Genomic DNA, 24,921 nt, shown 5'->3' with positions numbered 1-24,921 from the left:
CTTTGACTCTCCGTGACATAATGAAAAAAAGCTGCTACTCTATTCTCAGAGGAATATTCAGCTTTGTCAGTCTTTTCTGTGGTCCAGCTGTCACACAGAACATTCCTCACAGTCCCAGTAAAGAGCAGAGGTGAACCGAGGGGCTCCCGGGCTGGTGGATTGTGAAATATGAAATTTTTGAGGATAGACCAGGAAAAGGTTTAACAGGAAGAGTGCTGACCTCAGAAGACCTTCTTCATGCATTTAGGGGTTTCACACCTCTCTTTGGATCTATTCCTGGGCCCTAACATGTAAACCGGGGAGGACATGGAACAGAGAGGTGTGAGGACAAAGGACGACGAAGAAACACAAGAGGAGACAGGTGTTAGTGACAGGAATCAAAGCCTGGCTCATCATGCATGGAAGTACAGGCTCAGCTAAAATTGAGCCAAAGTGAAAATTGAACGTTGCCAAGGGTGATGTTTGGCTTTTCAGAGATTAGGCAGGGTTCCTCTCCTGCAAACGCTCAGATGAATTACTAAAGCTTTTAGTACGATTAAACTGCTGACAAATTAATCTGATCTTGATTGATGCAACTCATGAGTTTGAAAATGCCAAGAATCACTAAAATAAATCATTTTGATACAGTTTATATTTGATACTTTAACAGATTTTTACCATTATTTCTTTCTCAGGAAATGTTGTGTTTGGGGAGCCAATCACAGCCAGCCTGGGAACTGATGGGACACATTACTGGAGCAAGAACTGGGCCAAGGCGGCTTCTTTTGTAACATCGCCACCTCTTAGCCCCGATCCCACCACTCCAGACTATCTGAACACACTGCTGTCAAGGTACATATCACAACTCTGGTACAGTTGTTCATCTTGTGCTTGGCTGAGACACGATGGAAGATATTTTATAAGCATTTCACACCATGGTCTATAAGCTTATATTTACTATAGTGTGCAAAGATAACATAACAAAAGGCAAAGCAGGATACATCGCATTTACTAAAAACTTGTCTCATAAATTCCTATCCAAACCACACAGTTTGTTAGTGAACTACATTTAACCATTCAATTTGCTGAAGCATATCTGCAAGTACTATAGACACATGAGAATAACAAGATTAACAATTAGCTCCATGGTTACCACACAATAAACACTAAACCATGACTAATTTAATTACAGTGCGTAGTTGAAATAATAGCCGTTACTCTCCACCCTTCATCTCCTTTAGTCAGACCATTATTATAAGTTAGGAACCTTAAGGAAGAAGAAAGTCAAAAATAAGCTCCCACGCACAGGCACTATGCCTAATGAAGGACAGAGATGTAGCTTATAATAAATCTACCGTAAGTGTTGACAGTGTGAAAGAGCTAATTTTATACTCTGTCTCTGTTTGTTGCCTGTATACACTTGTGCAAATGTTACCTTTGAGGGAAAAATTAGGAAATAAACTCTACTGTAATTTAAAAAAAAACCTGAGTGATGATAAATCAGCAGTTTTTACACAACTGCTGGACTGGTAAGTGAGCTAGAGTGTTAAAGGGAAACAGGAAACATTAGTAAGTGTTTGTGCAGGAAGAAAAAAGTCTGGTACTGGGCATATTTCAGTTACTCCCATACCTTGTTCTGTGTTGTTGTGTCTCTCCTGCTCAAGTAAACAGACATCTTTCCTTGTGATAGCATAACTTTACATGTGTACACAGATTGTGCTGTGCTGCTGTAATTTCATCTCAACTCTGTATTTTTATGTTTCTCTGACTTCTAGTGGAGACCTGAGTGTGACTGGCAGTGCTCACTGTACCTTCAGCGTGGCCCAGAAGGCCATTGGCAAGGACGATTTCACCCAGATCCCAGAAGGTGTCAATGGAGTGGAGGAGCGTATGGCCCTCATCTGGGATAAAGCTGTGGTGAGGACTAGTTCAGCTTTTTCTTTTCTCCAGGTTCTTTAAACTTTGGAAGAAGGAGAAGGACAAAAAGAAAATAAACAACAAGAGAGGCACATGAAGACTTATTCTGGACTTTTTATTTTTATCTTGGTTCAGTTGCTCTCTACCTTTTTTCCCCAAGGAAAATCATTAATTTTCTGAGCCTTAGCTTTGTTTTAAACCAGTCCTCTGCAGCCATCTGTTCTGTGATGATCAGTCTGAGCTGTCGCTGCTCTGCAGCAAAATCCACATCTTTCTCATATCTGTGGTTTCTATTTTTTTCATAAAAATGCTCTTGTTCTCCCAGCTATTATCAGGCTTTCACTTTTTTTCCCTAATTGCTCTTCTCAGCTTTCACTCCTCCTCCCTCCCTCCCTCTTCTCTCCAGTTATATTTCACTGTCTGGTTGTCACTGTCTCTGACGTGCTTTACCATTTACTTGTGTATCTCCACATCTGCCCTTTTCTTCATCCTTGTATACAGCACACTTCCCTCTTTTTTTTCCCTTCCCTCTCTCACATTATCACTGCATCAGTGTACTGCTAACAGACACAGAACATGTAGCTTTAGACAGCTGTGGATTGCTGTGCTGCCTGTAAAATATGAATGGGCTTTTAAAAAGTTCAACTACATCCATTTTCTTAGGGCAGTAACTTAAAATCTAAGCTCACATCAACTTGGACTGAATGCAGCCATTTGAGGAGCTGGTAATCGTAGTTTTTTTTTAAATTTTGTACAGAGCCAGAGTAGCTATTCTCCCCTGACTAAAGTCTTTATGCTAAGCTTTATGCTGACAACAGCTTCGCTAACGCACAGACATGAGAATAACACAAATCATCTCATCTAACTCTCATCAAGAAGGCAAATAAGTGTATCTCCCAAAATTATGAACTATTCCTTTGAAATCTTGTTCACAGTTTCTGATTTCAGGCTGTTTATAATTGACTGTTATCAATCGGACTCAGAAAAAACACAAAAAATAACCAAATACATCATTAAATGTAAGGACGATGAATCATATGAAGCCGTTTTTGCATTTAAGTGTTGAAAGGAGAATGTCATCTAAATGTAATCCAGCTAGAGCTACATATAGTATATAGCTAGTCCATCTATATGTAGAAGCAAAATTTATTTCCATGTGAGGTGAAAGGGATACCATTGTGACATTTATCCAGTGCTCAGTTTTTGACAAATGCTTACTATTCCCTCTTTTTTCTTCCCAGACTACAGGAAAGATGGATGAGAACATGTTTGTGGCAGTGACCAGCACCAACGCAGCTAAGATCCTGAACCTATACCCTCGTAAGGGTCGGATTGCTGTGGGCTCCGATGCTGACCTGGTCATCTGGGACACAGATTCCATCCGCACCATCACTGCCAAGACACACAACTCGGTATGTACAGTCTACACAGCTCAGTTTGTATTTGATTCAGGCTTCAGTCAAATCCAGCCTTTAACTTCTGGCATTTTTATCAGTTCTTCTTTTCTCCTCCTCTTGTTTCACTCTGTCCAGCTGAGTCAGAAATAATTTTGACAAAACAATACTGTATATAAACTGTTGTTTCACACCTTCTCTGTTAATCTAACTTGGATAGAGTGGATGAATGCAGAGTGTTGTTGAGGGCTTGCTTTTTTCTTGAATAACGTTATGGTTATTATTTATAAAGTTTTATCGACTACTTTGTGCAGATGAAATTTGAGAGACTAAATATAAGAGCTGGAGGAGTTAAAAATGCTGTTAAAAGGGGTCTGATTTTTGGAGTAAAGCAGGATATGAGATATGAGATAACTGTCTACATCTGTGCATGACCGTGTGCAAGAGATGGAGAGAGAGAGACAGGGAGAGAGAGAGAGAGAGAGAGAGAGAGAGAGAGACAACATTTTTGAGCAGCTTCCAGAGAGCTCTCAGTTCCTTTGAACGGAAATGAAGTCTCAGTGGATGTTCACTACTAATGCGACTCGCGCTGCCCTCACCACATGACCAGCTCCCAATGTAAAGTTGAGCCTCACTAAATCCAAAAACCCCTCAGCAATGACGGAATCTGGAAAAATATGGATTATTAAAATACACTGGTTTATCCAAATACCAAAAAAAAACCCCATTCTGTCAGTGATGCAAACATTTTCCCCAATGTCCTGTACAGCCAAGCTACAGATAATCAACAGTGAATTTATGTGCTGTATAATCAAGGTATTTCCTTCCTGTGGATCACATTCATTTGTACATATAATCTGAAATATTATCAGAGCGGTGGCCTAGGGCTTTTAGGTGCTGACCATGAACTGCAGCTGGAAATGTCTAAACTCTACCTAATTTTCACATGTTAATATTTGGAAAAATCTATTGCCCTGGCCGCAATTTGACAACACCAGTAACAGACAAGCTACTGGCAGCTGTTACACCGTTCCTTTTACCAAGTACATCAATGTAAAAATAAATGAATGCTCCTGCTGTGTTACTTTTTTCCAGAGCTCTGGCTAGTCTGTGTTACATACATGTTAAGATACAGCAAGGCTTATCACTGACAGTTCCAGCAATTGTTTTTCTTTATTGAAAGTCCGGACCATTACTTGCAACAAAACACCATCTTATGAAGTTGCTTATAGAAATGTTTTATCACGTTCTTTTCTCATAAAATGGTTATAAAACTCAAAACACATAGCAATGTGGTTCCATCTTTCTTAAATTACACTTAATGACACTGTAAAAATGTTATTTTGTCGTATTGAAAAGAAGAAAGTGAAACTACATTAGAAACATGTGAAGCTGTATTATCACATTGCAGTTGTCCTTACTCTAAAGTTCTAAGACAACGGCCTCACAAAGACACACACACACACACACACATTCTTCCTTACTCACACACACACACACACACACACACACACACACACACACACACACACACACACACACACACACACACACACACACACACACACACACACACACACACACACACAAACACAGACACACCCACAAATTCTTCATACACACTGTGTGTACAACTGGCATGTGAGTAATGAGGTTTCTATCATTACGAGGACATTAGAGGATCCCAAACAGGCCACTCAGCAGCAGAGGAAGTGTGCACGCAGGAAATTAAAGTTTTACCAGCCGAGCACAAATACTGCTTTAACAGAAATACATGAGTGACGGAAGAATGCATTTACTAACAATGTATGTAGGTTGGTCTTAGGAATGATGAAGCGAAGCTTGTAAACATAATAATTTTCCTTGCTTAAAGGCCTAATGGCGGTTGTGTAGTAGGAGAGAAAAATCATTGCTCCTTCTCCAGATGGAGGAACGAAAAGACACAGAGAGAACTGCACTAATAATATGCCTTCTCTAAATGTGGAGTGCATCCACTGAGGATCCGTGGGTTCTTACATAATGATGTCACCCTTTCATTTCCTGCTGCTTGTCCTTCCAGATAAAATAACACAAGAGAGCAGAAGACTGGAGCACGGCAGCTCCCAGCGCCAATAAATCTACCTTAATGGACAGTCTGATGCTAGGCCAAACAGGAGTGGTCCTGTTTACCAGAAAACTGTGTTGAGGAATGCTGTACAGTAAATATTACTTAGTCTGTGCTGTGTCTTAGTTTGATATCAGTAAGCCCACATCTGGTCTGGATTGCTCATTTTCGTCAACATAAAAATACATAGATGCACATAAGGATATTCTTACACATAGACAAGAACAGGCAGCAGCACACACACACTTTCTTAGACACACTTGGCTTAGTCATGACATCATGTTTGGCTTACAGTAAGTCTTAGTTATGTCCTGTTCTGGCCTGAATTTGGACGGCAGCAGAAAACAGGGCCGTGTGCAGAGGAAATTGGCAACAAAGGAATGAGGGGAGGGGACCATCACAGATCACAAACATGTCAAGAAAATAAAGTTGGCAGAGGGGAAATTGGACGCGGATGAATAGTGCGCAAGGTTGAAAAAATGCAAGGGATTACATAAAACAGAGAGAAAGGGAGAGAAAGGCAGAGGATGAAAAACAGAAGGAGGAGTAAGTGAATGAAGGAGACAGACAGCTGGAAAGAGTGAAGTGAAGAGAGTGAGAAAACGTGCGAGAGAGTGAGTGGAAGGAAAAGCGAGTGAGAAGTGTTACGGAGGGCATCAGCTTGACCATGGCAGGTGTTAGTACATGTCAAACAGACAAGTGTAAGAAACAAGGTGATGAATGATGAAGAATGGGAGAAAGAGAGTGAGGTATTAAGAGAGAGCAGAGGAGACAGAGTCCATGGCTCCCAGAGCTCCCCCTGTCGCTGTTTTTCTTTATCTCCTCCATCCCTTATTTCGTCAGAGACCTGTACTACGAAGCAGGATTCGTGGTTAGCGAGGGAACATCAGGTTTAAGGCTGGGTTTTACGGGGTTCCAACGGTGGTTCACTTGTGACCAAGGTACATGGCCATGGTCATTTATGCTGCCCACCTAACCTGCTCCAGAGCAGGTTAACTTCAGAGGTTCAGGTCAGAATCTGTCAACAGCCCAGCTACTGACCAATCAGATCACTAGAAAAACAGTCATCATTCCTACAGGGTCCTGACAAGGACAAAAGAGTTTACAATTTAGGCGACAAATAATAAAGAGCAATAGATATTTTTATAGATAAGTTTAATCGTTTTGCTCTTTCAGACTTGCCATGTGTCAACTCTGCTTTTAAAACAGAGCTTCTAACAAACGGAGGGAGAATTTATTAGACTAAATAACTACTTAACTATTATAGCTTCATTTTAATTGCACAAAGATTCTTTCATTCCCGACAGGATTCCTGACAGTGTTGATGATTTTTACACTCTTATTTTATCACTGTAGCTCAGAATAAGATGAAGAGACTCTGTGATGATAATTAGAAATAAAAAGCTAAACCCTCTGATGTCTTTTATTAGAACAATTGTCCACACACTGCTAAATATTTTCCATGATTATAAATGAACATGCCAGTCAGATTGACCTCATCAGACATGAACTACTTTTCTTCTCTTCACTTCTCACCTCTCTGCTTTGGCAGCAGAAACAGTCTGACATTACTTTAACCTAAACTTAATACTAATTCTTGTACTTATTTACAGTTTATCCTTAGCCTGAATTAATGATCGGAAATTATTTCTAGTGTTTCTTTTCTATTTTACTTCTGTGATCATATTGTTTACATTTCACCTCGCTATAAACAAAAATACCTGCAGGTTTCACCGTTTTATTCTCAAATCATATTAACTACGTTATTCATGGTTCTGACAATGTGACTTGTAATTAACAACTCCACTGGTGAACCAGTGAAAATTTATTTAATTTTTAAACCATGACCCAAAGCATTTTATCACAAAACCACATATATGATTACCTGCACTTAATTCCACTCTGTTAATTCTTACAATCGGTGGAATTATTTATTTAAACTTTTGCTTCAGTGTTGGCTTAATAAAAATGATTTTCCAAGCCCTGTAACTGCTTATTATTCTTAAATTGAATTTGTTCCTTGTCCTGATTTTTTTATACAGTGTGTCAACCGGAAAAACTTTGATATGGGTTTATTTTCCATGGTCAGGTTGTGTATTAATACTTTTATAATTGTAAATGTATACATTGTGTGGCTACCACTATGTGATTAACATTTATTCATAGCTTGTTTAAAGTTTCTATTGTGTTGCATATTTTCTCCTTGCTAAACTCTGTTCTCTATTGCTGCTGGAACAACCGGATTTCTTCACAGGTATCTAATAATTTTACATTTGTGCTTTAGGCTGCTGAGTACAATGTGTTTGAGGGCATGGAGCTGCGTGGAGCCCCACTAGTGGTGATTTGCCAGGGGAAGATTGTTCTGGAAGATGGGAACCTGCATGTCACCTCTGGCGTGGGCCGCTACATTCCCTGCTCTCCCTTCCCTGACTTTGCCTACAAGCGTGTTAAAGCCAGGAAGCAGGTAAATACGAGTTTTATTACTGTCCAGCCTACTATGTACACTTTGCACAACAATGAGCTCTTGCAGATGCAGCGCGAAAAACACCACAACAATGCCTGCTAGGCACCAAAGATGTTGCCAAGTGACACACAGTGCAGTGAGAAAATGGGAAAAGCTGGGAGGTGGGAGTTAATGTCTTTTGGATTTTGAGCGATTAATCCTGGTAGTTTGGACTGAGATAGAAGTTACGTTGATGGAGAGAAAAGCCGGGTGGAAAGATGTGGGGGGAGGTACAGTGAGTCTGACATCAGCCTCCAAGGTTCAGCCACAGGGCGATGGCTGCGTTTTTACACTTTAGTGTAAAAGGTCCATGCAATGAGGGTGGTCGAGGCTTTGTCATCATGGTTTTAAAAAGGATACAGTGATTTTGGTTTCGGATTACTTTCCAAAGAGACCTACCGCACACAGTAAAAGAGTTACCGACAGTTAAAATGAGTCCCATATTTACAGTTTACTGTAGTTTTGTAAGACTATTGATTCTAAAAGCTATTTAGGCATGTTGCCCTTATTACAAGAAAAAAAAGCCACAAGGAGGCTGAGGGCTTTATAGAGTCTTTCCTGCAACAGAAACGTCAAAGGCTCAGTATCAGCAACAGATAATAAGTCAAAAGCAGGCCAGCAGAGTTAATATTTAGACTGTAATTATAGTCTAAAGCCACATATTAGAGAGTTACATTAATCCGGACATTTTTGGATACACCCCTATTTGCTTTGTTGCAAGATTGATACCACTCAGGTCTGTATGCTAAATATAAAGCTACTGTCAGAAGCCAGTTAGCTTAACTTAGGTCTAAAGGTCGCTAATTAATGCACTATATCTTGTTAGTTTTAATCCGTACAAAGAACAAAGTGTAAAAACTGGTGTCTGCTGTTTTCTTGGCAACATCACAGTGAAGACAAGAAGTTCCAGTTTTTATGCTAAGCTAAGCTGTTTACTGGCGGTAGCTTCATATTGAGCATACAAACATGAGAGTGTTATCAGTCTGGCAAGAAAGAGACTAAGTGTATTTTCCAAAATGTCTGACTATTATAAATAAAAAGGAAACAAATGGAAGACTGGTTAGAATATGAGAAAAGAAATGGCATTGTGAGGGTGAAGGGTGCTGTTACATTGAGTAAAAATCCAGCATCAGGCTTTATCCAAATTAATGGACAGCTAGGTGAAATATATTACACTGCTCTCAAAGTAATATTCCTGTGTACCACAAACATCAAAACCCAGAGAGCAACCGGGCCAATGTTAACTTGCTGTACTTTGTCAGAAAAAAAGGGAATTAAAAGGTATATCACTGGCTTCTCTAGGGTATTAAGAATTCCTTAAAAATATGAGAAGTGACCCCATTTAACCATTTCATTTATAGCAGCGTAAAGTGAAAGCAGACCCTGCTTTCTGCTCTTTTGCCATCTCTCTTACGGCCCTCGAAATCTCTTTGTTCAACACTTTCCTAATTTGCAGCTGGCTGCTGATGAGAAAATGGAGCTGTAGTAACAGTGTGCTGTTTATCTTGGTAGCAGTCACTGTTATACTTTCTTCATTCACAGATGTCTCTTTTTAACTCCTGACAGAGCTTCCAAGATTCCACTGAGTCACGCCCCTGACAGACATACGGACAATGACTTGTTCACTAACATAAAGTTCCAACTTGCTCTTAAACATATAAATACTTTATGTTGTGTTTTTTCCACCCAACTCTGTAAAAGAGTTTACTTAATTGTGTATGTGTGTCTGTGTTTGTATTTGTGTGTGCATGTGTAAATCTGGAGCTGGTTCTCGGCAGCAAAAAGGCTCTCTGAAAAATGCATGCATCATTCAGACACAAACGTTACACAAACAAGCATATAATGCTAAACTTACACTGAATCTTTTGTGATACTAAACATCATAATGTCTCTTTGTTCTGACCCATCCTTTCTTCTTCTACCTCTTCTTATGTTTCTTTATTTCTCTCTTCACCACCCCGAACTGTTCTTTTTGTTTGTCCTGTAGCTGGCGGTGCTGAGGGCAGTGCCCAGGGGAATGTACGACGGCCCGGTGTCTGAATTCTCCATGTCCCGGGGTGGTACCCCCTCTGCCTCGGCACGTACCTCTCCCACCAAACAGCCCGTCAGAAACCTGCACCAGTCTGGATTTAGTCTAGCAGGTAACCCTGCACCATGCGGTGAGCCCAGTTTTCTTAATACAACCCCCACACCTCTATCACCTGGTTCCTCCTTTCATCTGTTATTGGTCTGCAAATGATTTTTACTGTATGTAGGAACATCAAAGGGGCATGCATGAGCATCAGTCGATCGAACCATCACACCGCCCTTTTATCTCAACCCACCTACTACTTCATGCTGTGAAGTACAAGTGATTTTTTAACACGTTGTTGCTCTTCATGAATGATGCATTCAGTCTTTGAACATGATCCTCAAGCCTGTAGAGAAACCTAATCTCTCATTATCCTGTTTCAGATGTTATGATATGGACAGTATGGCATATATTTGTCTGCAGTAATTTGCACTACTTTGTAAAAGTGGTTGTACAATTTGTCTGTTTATGCGTATCATTAACGTGGCTGCCTTAGCTTCCTTCAGTTTCAATGAGCCACAATGCAGATAGCATTAAGTTAAATTTTTGAACACGCAGTTAAAGTTGGCTGTTTTCCTATTTTTGCTTTAGTGTGGTTTGACATGAAGTCAACACTACCCCAAATTAAAGCCATGCAAACTGTATTTTTGACCCATACTCATCTCTGTTAAGTTAATTATATTTTACTTTTTTTTTTTTTTTTTTTTACAAGAATTAGCATTCAAGTTAGGACTCAAGTATTTTTGTGTTTCTGTATTGTGAACATTGTAGTGGGCTAATGATGGTTTCTATTATCCTGCATTCCTGCATGTATTTTAGGATACTTGTATTCAGAGTTTTGTATTTCCAGCATGCACAATAATATAAATATGTACCTAACATACATTTTTCACCACTCAGTAAGTTATTAGTTTAATCTTTCTAACACAGATCAGTCATTGTCTTTAGTGACTCATCTCCAAAGAATGCACCTTAAATCCTTTTCTACCCTCTCTTCAAGAATCTCACACCTCTCAAATGAATAACTCTTTAGGGCTCTGTAGGACACAGAGACCTCTAACTACAGCGTCCATGGTATGTTAAGCCACAGTAGGAAATTACGTTTTTCTCCACGGTTGCACTTACTGTAAGTCTCACTGGATATAAGTGTTGGCTCAGGGCCTAAAATGTACAGCGTACAAGATTTCAGCCCAGACATTCGGACATGGTCTTTTAAGAAAGCCTATCTAATACGAGAAATCACAACACTATGTATTCACATTTGACATCTGTTCCATTATGCAGAACTGCTGAGTGACAGTTTGATTGTGCCCATATGTAAGGTCAGCCCTGGAATATCTTAGATTTAGAAAACAAATTGTTTTTGTCAGGCTACCAAACAGTGAAACTTTGTGCATATGGTAATATCACAAACCAGACAGTCAGTGTTTCCACAGTTTTATAATCAAACAGAGCAACCGTAGCTATTAGCTTGTCATTCTATCCTCCCTGACAGACTAAATGTGTCCATGTGTAACTTTGAATCAATGAGAGCAACCTTGTTTAAGCTGACAGAGAGACTGCAGCTGTATCCACCATGTTACTGGCAGTCTTTGTGAATACACAAACTATTTATAATGGTTGATCTTTCTCTTTTTGAAAAATAACTCTACAGAATGGTAAAATTTAGCCTTTCGCTGTATCGAGCAAACTGTTTTCACCCGCGTGGCTGATGTTTGATATCTCCTCGATGAAAAAAGAAGGTGACCTCCGCTGGAAAGAATTTCCACATTTGAGCACATGAATTTACTGTAAAGAGGAGTAAGGCAGCTCCTGGTTTCCCGGGCCTTGTAATAGTTAGGTGTTTAAGTATGTGTGTATTCTCCTATGTGTGCATGTGCATATGTGTGCATTCTCTCAGAATGAGTCAGTCTCCTATCTATTTTAGTTTTTCCAGGGCCACCACCTGCAGAGTTGATTTACTTGCCTGGAATGGAGATGTTTGCTTAGATGCAGTGTATCATAGTCTGACATCATTCTACTTTCCATTTATATATACTCACTGATAATTTGTTGCAGCAGACGCCCTGGCTCATCCTTTGGAAACCTCATGCTTTATGTCAAACTGTAGCTTCTTTTGTTAATGTTTCAGCACCACTCATACAAAATATGGTCAGCTGAAATTCGCATTCCTTTGTCATCTCAATGCATCATAGTATGTATCATAGACAATAATAATATGTCTTAAAAAAAAAAAAAAAGGTGTTGTGCCTGGAAAGTTATAATGTGAGTGTATAAAAGTAATTTTTTGTGTGCTGTGACGGTATAAAAACTATTCTGTGTACAGCAAGTCTGAATGAATGGTCAAATGAGTTTCCATAGGAGAGCAAAAGGAGTAAATCTCATCACCAGCATCTGTGTAGTCCCACAGGTCTCCTGTAGTATTTATTAAATCCGGTGGTGGCGTCAGATTCTCATTTTCTATAGCAAATGACCCCCCTCTGTCACAGGAAGCATACAGACACAACCTTGCTGCTTCTTTGTCAATGCCGTCTTAGCAAAACTACTTTAGGGCACAACAAACCTACCTCCCATTACTACTGCAGGCCATGCTGTGTATGAACATGCAAGGTGAAACTTATTCGACATCTTTTACCATTGCCAAGGTTTACAATTTAAAAAATAAATAATTCACAGAAATCTAATCTAGTTGATGTGAATGTGAACATTTAACTACTGCACTATGATAAATATTTACCCTAGTGTGATGTTGTAACAAGATAACTTTATGTAAATGCAAACCCATGTAAACACTGGATCTGAATTTAGGTTTTATGTACTTTATTTGTTCAATGTCTTGTCATTCTGTCCTCTGCAAAGACGAGATGTTTATGGAAATCTGATTTTTAGCATTTACCTGAAATTTAAACCCTTTTAAAAAAAAAAACTTATTACTGATGTTATTTTTCCCTGATTTTCTTTGAGGACATTTCTTTGCAGACCAGCATGAGTTTGCCCCCCCCCCTTGTTCTCTCTTACTACCATCTTAAATGCCCTTTGCTGTTTTTCCTCGTAGCTCAATTTAGCTTTCTCTCTTTTTCTCTCTGTCCAGGTCCCCCTACCCCAGATGACATCCCCATCAGGCCTGCTGGCCGGCGTATTGTAGTGCCCCCTGGTGGTCGTTCCAACATCACATCCCTCAGTTAAACAGCAGGACGAGGAGGGGACTCATCCAGAGTGCAGGATTGAGGGAGGGAGGGTGGGAGGAAGGGAGGGAGGAGGAGATGCAGAGGACCATGATTAGTTAAAACTTAAAAGAGCAAAACACTGAATCCTCATGCCTTACCTGTCACAATGCTACTTTGCTCAGATGAGAACAGTATCCCTTTTCCTGGGGACTTTGGACCAGAGTATTGGAGTATTGAAGTGTTTGGAATTGCAACTAAAGGATAAAGTTACCACCAAAGCAGAACATACATAACCTGTTGTAGCCTCACCTCTCAGTACAGAATACACTACACATACAGTACTAAAACATGTCCACTTGGTGCTTTGGTAATTGGGAAAACACACCAGTAAAACTTCATACCATCAAACAACAAAGAAAAAAAAAAAAAACACGTACTCAAAGGAAAATGGATACTGCTTTTCTCAGAATGATGCTATGGTTCTTTCATCCTGTTTGGCTTTCAATGTCACCCCAGTTTCAGTAGCCTGCTTTCTCCATAGTCAGCAAAACATAACACTAGATCCCACATTAGACATGTATTATCATGCAGTACCATTGATTAGCTCTAGGTGGCATTGTATATACAGTAGATGTAATGTAGCTTTGTGAATGATGTTGTTGCAGCCACTTTGCGTTTACTGGACCGAGTAAGAGGCGTTTATCCAATCTTAGAGCAGGAGTGCTGTTGGATATGGAGCTGCATGGGCCACATTGACATGGGTGACGTGATCCATGATCCTTTCGCCCCCCTCTTCTGAGGTGCTCGATGAATGCCATCCCAAGATGTATTGATTGCATAATTATCGATGTTAAAAAAGGAAGATAGACACATCTGCTTAAGAAAAGACTTTGTGAAGACAAAAGAATAGAAAAGAAGAAATATTGGAAAGGGTTTTAGTATTCTTTACCCCCAAAAGGTTTTTGTCAGTTTTTTTTTTTTTTGAACCCCATCATTGCTGTATAAAAAAGAACATTGTAAGAATCCGTCCTTTGCATTTGCGTCTTGCTTATTGCCCGCTTCTGTCATTCTGATATCATCATGAGAAAGACAATACAGGAACAAAGATAAAAACCTGAACAAGAAGTACGAATAAACTCAACAGTTCCTTGTAGCTCAATTATAGCTTGTAAAGAAGAGCTTTGCAATTGAGGGCAACTACAAAAACAAACAGATGCAATGAAATGATTAAATAACAAAAATCTGCTTTCAGATAACAGCAATTCACCTCTGGCTTTACTTTTTCATTCCTGACAAACTGGGCTCTCATTTTAGGACAAGAGAAAGACCATCATTCCCTTGTCATCCCAGCATAGCCCTCTAACACAATCTTGACCAATGCTAAATCAACAGCAGTCGAAAATGACCTGAAACACTCTGGATCTGACTGTGTTGGGGGGACTCAGAGCTCTTTTTTATTTCTCTGCTGTTTTTCTGATAAGGCAGAGGATTGCGGTGCAGTAAGGGAAGCCTTTACTTTTTGTCGCTGTCCCACTGTGGGGGAGGGAGGGCAGGTGATGGCGTTTTTATTAGGCAGTGGTGTGGCAGACTCTGAGGCAGGCACAAGTGGTGGTTTGTTGTATTTATGTTAGTTTGACAACCTTTGTTATTGTTTTTATGTTGTTTCTTTTTTACTGTTGTATCAAAACCCAGAGATGGCAGGTCAAAAATAAGGTGTGTTGTGGAGGTATGATTTGTTTCCTGAATAAACATGAGTTGCAACTGACTGAATGAAATCTGTTTTTTTTTTAATTATTCAACTTCACATCAAGAAAGAGGCCATGCACCAAAGGTTGACATAAAAATTAAAGTTTATATAAATAATCTTTATTAATGAATAGAATTGTTCCTTCTGGAAAGATAGCCAAGCTCACAGGCCTCACAGTCATTTGATCGAAAGTGTAAAACCGGGCCAGCTTTATTTCTTGGAAATGACAATATATTGTAAATGATAATCAAAAATGGCCCTTTTCACTGATTACCTTTATACTTTTTTAAAAATGAGAAGAAAAAATATATATTATTTTAAATTTAAAACAGGCTGTATCAGGTTGAATTTGGGTTTTTTTGGTGTTGATGCAGATAGAATCTGCAAAAGTAGCCTTTGTAAATTCAAGTGCATAGAGCACCATCCAGGCCGATGAACCTCACGTCTATAATTTGTATAAAATGTCACTGAAAAGTCCTACAGTATACAGTAAGTCTGTATCAACACTTTTTCTTCGAGTTTAGAGTTTCCACATTAACTGGAACTACATCTTTGTATATAAAAACACTTTATTTCTCTAGACAGCGACTCATGGCTCTGACAGACTACGTGAATCCCTCAGACGCAGTCGAGAGGTTCCTGAGAGGCTGAACGAGCAACACTGGATGCGGAAGTGAAGCCTGTTTCTCCGTCGAATGGAGTTTCCCCTTTACCCCTAACCTGACCCCAGCGTTAACCTAACCCTAACCCCATCCACGAAGGGGGGGCGCGCTACTGGAAACATCATTTCAGCGGGAGGGAAACGCCATTCGGAACCGGACCGGCTCAGGGTTGCCAGATTGGGTGGTTTTACCGCCAAGTTGCTTTTGTTGAGGTAAAAGTGGATTTGGGTCGTTTGGGCTTCTTTTGCGTATGGTTGGAGCGGTTTCCGCCTAGGAGAAGTTAGGTTAACCCTATAATCCAGAGGTTTTCAAACTGTAAAGGAGGCACGGCGGGTAAGATGTGGCAAAACAAAAAAAAAGGGACAGGTGCACGCAGGTGTTCTAAAAAAAAAACCAACAGGAAGTGTTAGCGGTGTTTGGCCTACTTACCGACCCAATGCCGCAACGGCAGGAATGGCGGTGACAGCACAGCTAATGGGGTTGATGGAGGTAGGCTACTTTAAGACTCTTCGCGCCCAATCGCTGCAATTTGGAGTCAAAACTCAGTCAAATCTTACACAGACATGATGCACGATACACACATTTCAAGATTCGGCATGACTGACACTTTAAGAGGATACAATTATCTCTAATGTCACGTTCAAAAAATCCACCAAGAAATCGATAGCTCTCAGTATATCCATGGGTACACAGCATACAGGAGCTGCTATGGCGAATCGGCGTACGGATTTTTCCCAAAATGTAAACAAATAGGCTGAAAATAGGGCTTAAATTGTAGCCCAAAGAGTAACTCGCTGAATCCGTGGCAGAGGTTTCACGTTACATCTGTTCACGTGAGTGAAGACTTCTAACGTTTAATGTGACATTATCCGAAAGAATTTGTACAAAAAAAACCCCATTTAATTAAACTGATACTTAAGCCCATATAGGCGCAACACTACCCACCGCAGCGGTTGTGATAACCCACATACAGTATTAGGGTCCTTTTTTAAAAAGGGGCTAGTGTAAACTAATGTAAGGTAGCTATGGCAACATGTTGGCAAAGCTAAGGTTAGCACACACCTGCTAACGGAAATCCCATCAGTGGAGGAGTTCCACCTGAAGGTAGTTTTCATTCATATTTCGACATTTATCGTTTTCAACAACAACAACACGCAGGCTTATAACGATAAAACGTCTCATAACTGTTCAATGGTTGCATTTTCCGGTTTTAGCTAAAGTTTAGATAGTTTGGCTGGCTGCTAGCTTTGGCCTGGCCAAGACAGCTGCTTTGAGATGTGCTTAACACTATCCAGATTTCTCTGCAGATGATGCACACGCTATAACTTGTCCTAGCTTCTTTGGATCAGTTTTTGTAAACAATTTCCCACATAATGTGTAATTTTAACCAAACAGTTTATGCGTTTTACCGACAAATTCGCAGTGTTTCAATCGGGCGTTTAAAAGACACAATATTCGATCTATAACATTTGATTGCAGTAGTTCTACCAGTTGTAATGGGAGTTAATATTTGTTCAACCTTAAAACATCAAAAAGCTCAGCAGGTAAGTTTTTGTTAATGACCCAAAAAAATGACATTTTTGCAGGTAGGAATGGAGAAGAAGATGTTACAGTGAACTTCTAAGATGAAGCTGTGCAGGTGGCACACACTTCCTGTATGGCACCTTGGGTGAATGTCAAAAATAAGTCACATGACTTACCCTTCCTCCAGTTAAATAACAGCAAAGAGATAGTCTCTGAGATAGTCTTATTCCGCTTGCCAAACTCTAGCCAGTTGATCCACAATAACCTTGGCAGTCTATGTTAGTATATGTTAAATCTGTTGCTAATAACCCAAGAGAGCTCATTTACTCTGACCTTAGCTTTGTCCTCTTCTGACGTGGATAAAGTCATCCATGCTTTTATCCCTTCACCTTTGGACTACTGTAACTCCATTTACTTTTGCTTGAGCCAAAGTTTTCTTTCCCAGCGGCAGCCTGTTCAGAGTTACTTAAATTAGTTTAAAGCTATTTCAAGGAAATATTAATTTAACCATTAACATTTAAGGCTAAACAGCGTTTTACACCAAATTATATTTCTGAACTCATCATCTCCTATGAGCCAAATCACAGTCTCAGGTCCAGGCTGTTCATAGATCAAGGTTGGTAACTAGAGGTGACAGAGCCTTTGCTGACAAAGCTCCCAGAAGGACTCCGGTTCCTCAGTCCTTGCCACCTTCAAATTTAGTGTGCTAAGCTTATTTTACACATATCGTGGCCTGCATTTTGACTGCTTTTGTTGTTGTGTCATGTTTTGCTGTGTTTAAGAATTTTATCCTACATTTTATTCATTTATATCTTTTGGTGTTTCTATGCTCTGTGACGTACTTCATAATTCTTTTTTTAAAGTGCTATAAAAGTTATTACTATTATTATCATAATAACAACAAAATACAAAAACAACAATAATAATAATTATTATTATTATTTATTTTTTCATACGGGTAATCATTAGGGCTGTCCTTCATCACAGACTCTGATCATATCTGTCATGCGAGGCTATGGTGTATCTGAACTGTATGTAAATTTGGCATACTGCTATGAAGGGTACCCGCTATGGAAATACGAAGGTCACATTCATGACACATTTTCAATTGGAGATTGTTTGAGAAAAAAATTAAATAAATAAAAAAATCAATTGCAAAATTCCGGCTGTCCTGCAGACGAAATCTAACTGAATAAAGGATCCACTCAGTCCCATTGGGTTCCTTAGCACAGACACTTACCCTCATTGTGAGATCCAACAATAAAACTGCTGCAAGGTCCCATGTGCATTGTTTAATGGTGAGTCAATGTCTCATGACATCACAGTTATAATGTTGGATGGCAGAGATGATGATTGTAAAATGCAGACCAGGTCTGGACAGAAGGATGAGTCAGCAAGTCTGTCTAAACAGATGAAGCTGTGTGTAGATGAGCGGTGTGCAATGGTTGCATGTTAGTGTTGTAAGTTACAAACTGAGAAATTACATCTGACTGTAACGAGAAAATATTTCAGGAGGGGATAATGTACAGTCTCTTCCTTTGGAAAGATCTTAAAATTTTTGTTTGTGTGTGTGCAGCGATTAGACAACAGTAAACATTTTTTTACATTAATCTGATATACAGTGGTTTGCTGCACTTGCCCACTTGTGCTGCCTCCGCTCAGCCCTCTGCGAAGGTAGAGAAGGGACTGTGCCTTCTAGATGACTTCGAGGAAGTGGTGGACTCAAATCTGTAAACTGTGGGTGTGTGTGGTTGAGAGAGAGACTAAGAAAAGCATATGGTGCGTGTCTGATGCTGAGGATGCATTATCAAGTATCCTAACGCTCTGCCAATTTAGACCCAATTCATGTGAAGATAAACAGTGACCACTGAAGTTGGGATTGAGGAATGCTTTTTATTTCTACTTCTCCTCCAGAGTTATATTTTTGCACCTTAACCATAGGTATTCATATCATGTCTCTCCACCCCTCTGTAGGTTACTAACTGTACTTCTAGTTATTTAACACTGAGGGGCAGCATTATACAGGATAGTGGAGAGCAATCAACACCTATGCACACACTGTACAGTATGGTACACATCTTGTATCAGAGTTTAATTTAGCATGACTAACACCCTTTCCCCTTTTTATATCCTCTCACTGTTCTTGATATTGATAAAAAAGGTTTTATTAACAATGTCATTCTTTGTCCCATGCTAGAGAGAAGAAGTGAAATAAAGCACAAGGCACAGTCAGCTTGGTTCAGAAAGAGAAAATAATTATTTAAGGCACACATTAATAGTTTGGAACTCCATTACATTTGAATACAGTAAACACACAGTGACAACTGAAGGACAACAAAACCTTGAGAGGGATGAATTTCATAAGTGTGGAACAATTCTGTTCCCAGACTAAATAATTTTTTAAGATAAATGTTTCTTTGAACAATTGTATTACCTGGGTCAAATACTATTTGTCAGTGATTGTTTCATACCTTCACTTTTCGGAAAGGTGAAACCTGCCACGTTAAATGATTATCAGTCACTAACTTGATGGAATAAACTCAACCCATATGGTGCTCTAATTATATATTAACAGATTAAGATAATCATTCACAAACATTGTTCACTCTGGGTTTACCCACGAATAGTCCATATGTTTAACTACCCCACTCCCTATCTTACAACTTCTACAGGAAACCACCTTTGGAGCTGTAAAATTAAATCAGTGACAACAACAACAACAACACAAAGGTAAGTCAAAACATTGTACCAGTTTTTTAATAGAAAAGTGCCAACAGTTTTGAATAGAATATGTTTTAAATATAATTACAAGTATTATAGACTTGAAAGGATCGAGTCATATTGCAGGCAGATAAGATCAAGGTCAACAGAATGACTAGGTATTAGTAGAAATTACGTTTACTTACTGATTGTGAAAAAAGCTCAGGTTTCTCCTAACTCCACGTACAGTTTAAGGGAACCAGCTGTGTGCCATATCTACCGTATAAGGCATCCCTCTGCAAACTTCAGAGGCAGGTGTGGTTTCTTGGACGTGGTTTTAGCCAAGTCTACAGTAAATTGTACCGTATGATTGAGGGGTATTGCCCTGCCAGGTATTTTTTTGTATTCAACTCTGAATGTGTGAAAAATTTTGAAAATCAATATTTAGAATTTTTTTCCCCACTGTGTTATCCAGCTGGTGCTGAATTTCAGATTACTGTTGAATAGCATCTGCACATGACTGTTGCTGCCGTAGCAGACTGCAAATGTGTTCTTCTTTTGTGGGAGCAATTAATTTTTTTTTTGTCACTTTGTGCATAAATGCTACAGTTGATGAAGAAGCATGTGAAAAGCAAAGTTCAGTGCAGAACATATAACATACCATGTACCCTTTCTGTGTTTTTTATAGCTTTATTTGAAGACCCAGCTGGTCATTTGCAGATTGAGGCAAATTTAAGTCCAAATTGTCAGTGTTTTAAGGAATTTTAACACCAGTTTGACAAAAACCTTTAACCATATAACCTTCCAAAATCAAGAATAGACCTTCAAGCTTAATTTTAAACCACTGTTTAATAACAGCATTTCAAAATTCTGTATCGGCTAAATAGTAACTTAAAGCATACAGAAGTGAAGAAAACCTGGAGCATGTTTTGCCTACATCTACAGCTGATGGAGCTGGTTAATTGTTCCAAATGTTGCAATCCTACCATCTTTATTAGCTTGACTAATAAAGACTAAGCTAAGCATAATGACCACTACAACCATGTATCTGCTGTTATGATAAAGTGAGCCATTCACGCTCATGCCAACAGTTGAGCTCTAAGATTCTATCTTAGAGGAATCTGTGGTTGCTATGGTAAAAACAAGTGCCTCGTTTGACCTTATTAACCTCTCCATTTTAATGTCGGGTACTCTTAGTGCCATGGTCAGATTACAAGTCATGTGGATCACATGGAACAAAACCATCCAACTAAATTTTGTCAATATACTGTATGTTGCCAACCCAACTGCCTGTGCCGTGCCATTCAATGTAGCAATGGAGAACCATTGTTATATTTAAATAACTGTAATTAACCAGAAAATACCTCACTGAGATCAAAAATGTAAGTGTCCCGCCCAAGACAGCAGCATCACAAATAGCTTTCAGCCACGGTTGACCACATCAGACTTTATTTCCTATAACAGCTGAGCAGGTGTGGCACTGTCTCCTTTTTTGGCAGGGAAGTGACCTCCTTTTCGCTTCAGCACACTGCCCAGAGTAGAGGTTAAGCAGACCTTAGAGTACCAGAGTGAGGTAAGGGAGCATGATATGAGTGACCCTCTGCAGAGAGTCATTCTTCTTTGTGACAGAAAAGTGAAAAGCCAGGCTCTGGCATGGCTACTGCTCCGGGAGTCCATTTCACTCCTGCAGTTCTGGAGCACTTGATACTTGGTTTTCTTTGTGGGTGAACAGTGATGCATGTATACAGTGCTGCATTTGTTTTTGTAAAGATGAAATAGTGGTGCAGGAACAGTGAAGTCTGGTTCTGATTGCCTGTGCTGATAGAACAATAGGTGTCTGGGTGTAAGTTGCTGATCTACAAGCTGTGGGCAGGTGCAAGTGATAAGGGAGTAAGTAGGGATCTCGGTTCATGAGACCTATCCTGATAAGTAGGCAGCCGGCTCAACGTTGTTATTCTGTCCATCCTCTATTGCCTTGTTCTTCTCACTCATGGACAGCTCAGAAGACTCTGAGTCCACCACTGCTTTCCTTGACCTATTGAGTAAAGGACATCTTTTGTTAATATTGAACAGATGCCAGTACCTGAAGAAAACATAACAAAGCTGTTCTAAAAGAAACAGAAGTGAAAATCAAATAATGTTCCACACAGTTCATATTTTGCTTTCACATTTATTCATCATTCTGCTTGTGTACTCTGTACCCTGCTTGCGCCATAACCGTGTGACAGCCAAGGTTAGTAACTAATTTCATTGACATTTTATCATTTTATCTTGACATTCACTCTGCAAATGGCTAAAGTTAACCCTTTTTTTCATAACCATAGCTTTAAAAGGCCAAAATGTAGCAGCTAATGTTACTAATATTTTATCTAACTTAAGGTTTGCTCTGTGATGGTGAAAATAAGTTGCTAATGTTATTTTGCCATTTTATCTTAATGTTTTTTTTCATATCAGAGCCAAAGTTATTAGTTGTTAGTTGACTAAAACTAGCTGTTTTTTACTGCCGGTTACTACCATTTGTCCTGCTTTGTATTGTTGAGCCATACTTTATAGTGCCAAAATAATGTACGAATGTATAGCCTGATATAGCTTCTCATAAAAAGACATTTTATTTTATGAAGTTGATGTATTCCTTCTTTTAAAATAAATCTGCATTTCATTGATGATTTCAATAACTTTTTTGAATTGTTATTTGAAGTGGGCTTTCCGTTTCTTACTGCTCTCTTAGTTTGGCTTTCTCCCTTTCCTCTGTGTTTTTTAACAAACACTTTGACTTACTCTTCAATGTACTGATCATCGTACTTTTTTTTTTTTTTTTAATTTTATTTGCGAAGCTCCAGACAGTCTGATCTTGTGTCAAGTATTTCAGCCTTTTACAAGAAGAGGTGCCATCTAAAGCTGTTTTCCTCAAAATCCTAACTTTCCTCAAAACATCTGACCTGTCATAATGGTATGCTGTTTGTTACTACTCCTCGGAAGGCTAAATTTGGTTAATAATTGAAACAGATTACAAGAGGCTATAGTTGACCTCACTGTGGTAGCATAATTTCCCATTCTTATAGAATAACTTACTTATTATTTAGATTTATTAGTGTTGGCTCCCACTTGCATGAATGAAGATCAGATCTCTTTAAACATTTACTTATGCAAATCAGTGGTAAATGTTATTCCTTGACATGTCTTTAACTTATTAAGTTTTGAATTTACTTCCGGAAACATCTAATTGTCATTCTACAGTATATAGTCAGCATAGGGGACACTCTTCTTTTCCAGTTGCAACTTTTGCAGTTTCTGCCTTAATCACACTCCTCTGCCACAAATAGCTACAGTACATTACTGTCCATTCACACCATCCTACATGCTTTCACTAGCCAGCAAGGGAAACAGTTTCTTTTTCACTTTAAACTATGTCTGGCTACAGCTGACAAACAACAGAACATTTTAATAACCATATATTCCGTCAACCAAACGGAGTATTTGTTAAAGATTGTGTATGAAAATAACATCAAATATTTAAAAGGACTTCAGTTGATTTGAAAAAGAGGCATCATTTCTCAAACATCATTAGTTCCACAACAATGACAGTTGTGATGTTTCTGCCATGCTCATTACTTCGCAGAAAGATGTACAGTATTGGTTGTAGAGAATGTGTATGGCAGGTAGTGGAGGTTCCATACTTTTCTCTGTTGAAGACAATGAAGTCTCTCTGGACATTATCCAATCGCTGCTGCAACTGACCATTCTGGAGGAGAGACAAACACAAAATAACATCTGTGACTCAACAATCACTGCTGGCAACTCTGGGAAAAGAAGCAGCTACAGAATCAGACTGCACTTAAAATTGTTTTCGTGTCACTCTTTAGAGATGTAACAACTTAAATTTCCGTGGTACCTGATGGCATACAGGGCGTCACACACAGCATAGTGCCATGTTCAATGTACACATTACTTTCCTCATATTGCTCTCTTCTCAGTAAAGTTGTCAGTAAAGAAAACTGACCTAAATTTAGAGGACTCATATGCTCTGATGTCTCCACCTGCGCCATGTTCTCATACACATTTGGCCCACTTAATCATGTGAGGACGTGATCTGTCATGCTAGGCTGTCCTCGCACTACTGCTGTAGTGCCAAGACAAGTAGACAGGTGCTTTCTCACTCTCCCAAGGAGATAGTGAGGAGAGCGATCATAGGGATACATCATCATTATATCACTTTAGTGTGGGTGTGTGTGTGTGTGTGTGTGTGTGACAGAGATAAACGAGCAGAGGAACAAGAACACGAGCTATAAAATGAAAAAATGCAATGAATTGTGTGTGTGTTCATTTGCTTCTGCAGATTGTGTAATAGGAGTACTGTTGTCAATAGTAGGTTCTAACTAATCACTCCTACGTGTTCACAACTAAACCCTAACCTAAATGTAAATGAAATTCCAATATTAACCCTTCAGAATTTCCTCACTTTAGAGGATCTCCTCAGCCTTTTAAGGTTAGGGCATCTAAGGGTATGCCGAAACAACACATGTAGTGCCATGTGCACATATGGGCTGCCTCCCCACAAACTCCACCGGTCAGATTGGCCCCTCGAAACTCCAAGCTCAGGCTCTTGCAAGCCCTTTCAGGAGTGAACTGGCTGACTCCCTGCCCAGAGTTGTCAGTCACACAGCCCAACAGAGAGGCTCTGTACAGGTGCTGTCAAAGTTGTCGAGAAGCCACTGGCAGACCAAAAGCCATCAATTAAATGAGAGCAAGACGACAGAGAAAGACGGGGGGAGGAGAGGGTGTTGTGTATGTACATTTGAAAATTGAACGCAAAGAACAGAATGTGTTGATTGTACGTTTTGCAATAACTTTTCATGCATGCAAGAGAGAGCGGGAAAGGGTGAAGAAATATGAAGCAGGTCAATGATTGAAACTGAAAAACAAAGTTTCTTTACCTGTGGGTTTATGGTTAAGGGACCCTGTCACAGCAGAATAGCAAATGAAAACGGCAGATTCACATGCATGCAGAAGGAATGTAACTACATAACCAAACAGAACGGGGTGTGCTTGTGTGTGGGTGATGCAGACACCAGAAAGGACAAAGAAACAAACAGGCAGACAGAGACAGAGGAGGGATACTGTACTTCATTTGTCAAACATCAAGTGATAGATGT

The 24,921-nt window shown here is 39.4% G+C and overlaps 2 protein-coding genes and 1 long non-coding RNA gene across 5 annotated transcripts in view; 2 read left to right on the top strand and 1 right to left on the bottom strand.

Moving 5' to 3' along the window:
* Positions 1 to 13,192, top strand: part of dpysl3 (dihydropyrimidinase like 3) — a 35,690-nt gene extending 22,498 nt beyond the window's left edge. Inside the window, exons 9-14 of one of the 2 annotated variants that reach the window (XM_040150593.1) lie at positions 675 to 831; positions 1,755 to 1,896; positions 3,138 to 3,308; positions 7,679 to 7,858; positions 9,885 to 10,038; positions 13,060 to 13,192. In XM_040150593.1, the coding sequence (XP_040006527.1) occupies positions 675 to 831; positions 1,755 to 1,896; positions 3,138 to 3,308; positions 7,679 to 7,858; positions 9,885 to 10,038; positions 13,060 to 13,154 (899 nt within the window). In that variant the 3' untranslated portion in view covers positions 13,155 to 13,192. Of the gene's footprint in view, positions 1 to 674; positions 832 to 1,754; positions 1,897 to 3,137; positions 3,309 to 7,678; positions 7,859 to 9,884; positions 10,057 to 13,059 lie in introns of both variants that reach the window. The other variant, XM_040150592.1, reaches the window with a different exon arrangement.
* A 2,381-nt stretch (positions 13,193 to 15,573) lies between these two features.
* LOC120802648 overlaps positions 15,574 to 24,921 on the top strand; it is a 62,420-nt gene continuing 53,072 nt past the window's right edge. Inside the window, exons 1-2 of the long non-coding RNA XR_005709250.1 lie at positions 15,574 to 15,756; positions 19,741 to 19,798. This is a non-coding gene — a long non-coding RNA (uncharacterized LOC120802648). The remainder of the gene's footprint in view (positions 15,757 to 19,740; positions 19,799 to 24,921) is intronic.
* stk32a (serine/threonine kinase 32A) overlaps positions 21,070 to 24,921 on the bottom strand; it is a 64,131-nt gene continuing 60,279 nt past the window's right edge. Inside the window, exons 11-12 of one of the 2 annotated variants that reach the window (XM_040150691.1) lie at positions 23,446 to 23,510; positions 21,070 to 21,821 (exon numbers count right to left, since the gene is read on the bottom strand). In XM_040150691.1, coding sequence (XP_040006625.1) covers positions 21,686 to 21,821; positions 23,446 to 23,510 — 201 coding nt within the window. In that variant the 3' untranslated portion in view covers positions 21,070 to 21,685. The remainder of the gene's footprint in view (positions 21,822 to 23,445; positions 23,511 to 24,921) is intronic. The other variant, XM_040150690.1, reaches the window with a different exon arrangement.

This window comes from Xiphias gladius, chromosome 17 (genome assembly GCF_016859285.1).
Source record: "Xiphias gladius isolate SHS-SW01 ecotype Sanya breed wild chromosome 17, ASM1685928v1, whole genome shotgun sequence".
In the NCBI taxonomy this organism is placed as follows: domain Eukaryota; kingdom Metazoa; phylum Chordata; class Actinopteri; order Istiophoriformes; family Xiphiidae; genus Xiphias; species Xiphias gladius.
This window is presented reverse-complemented; position numbering and strand designations above follow the sequence as displayed.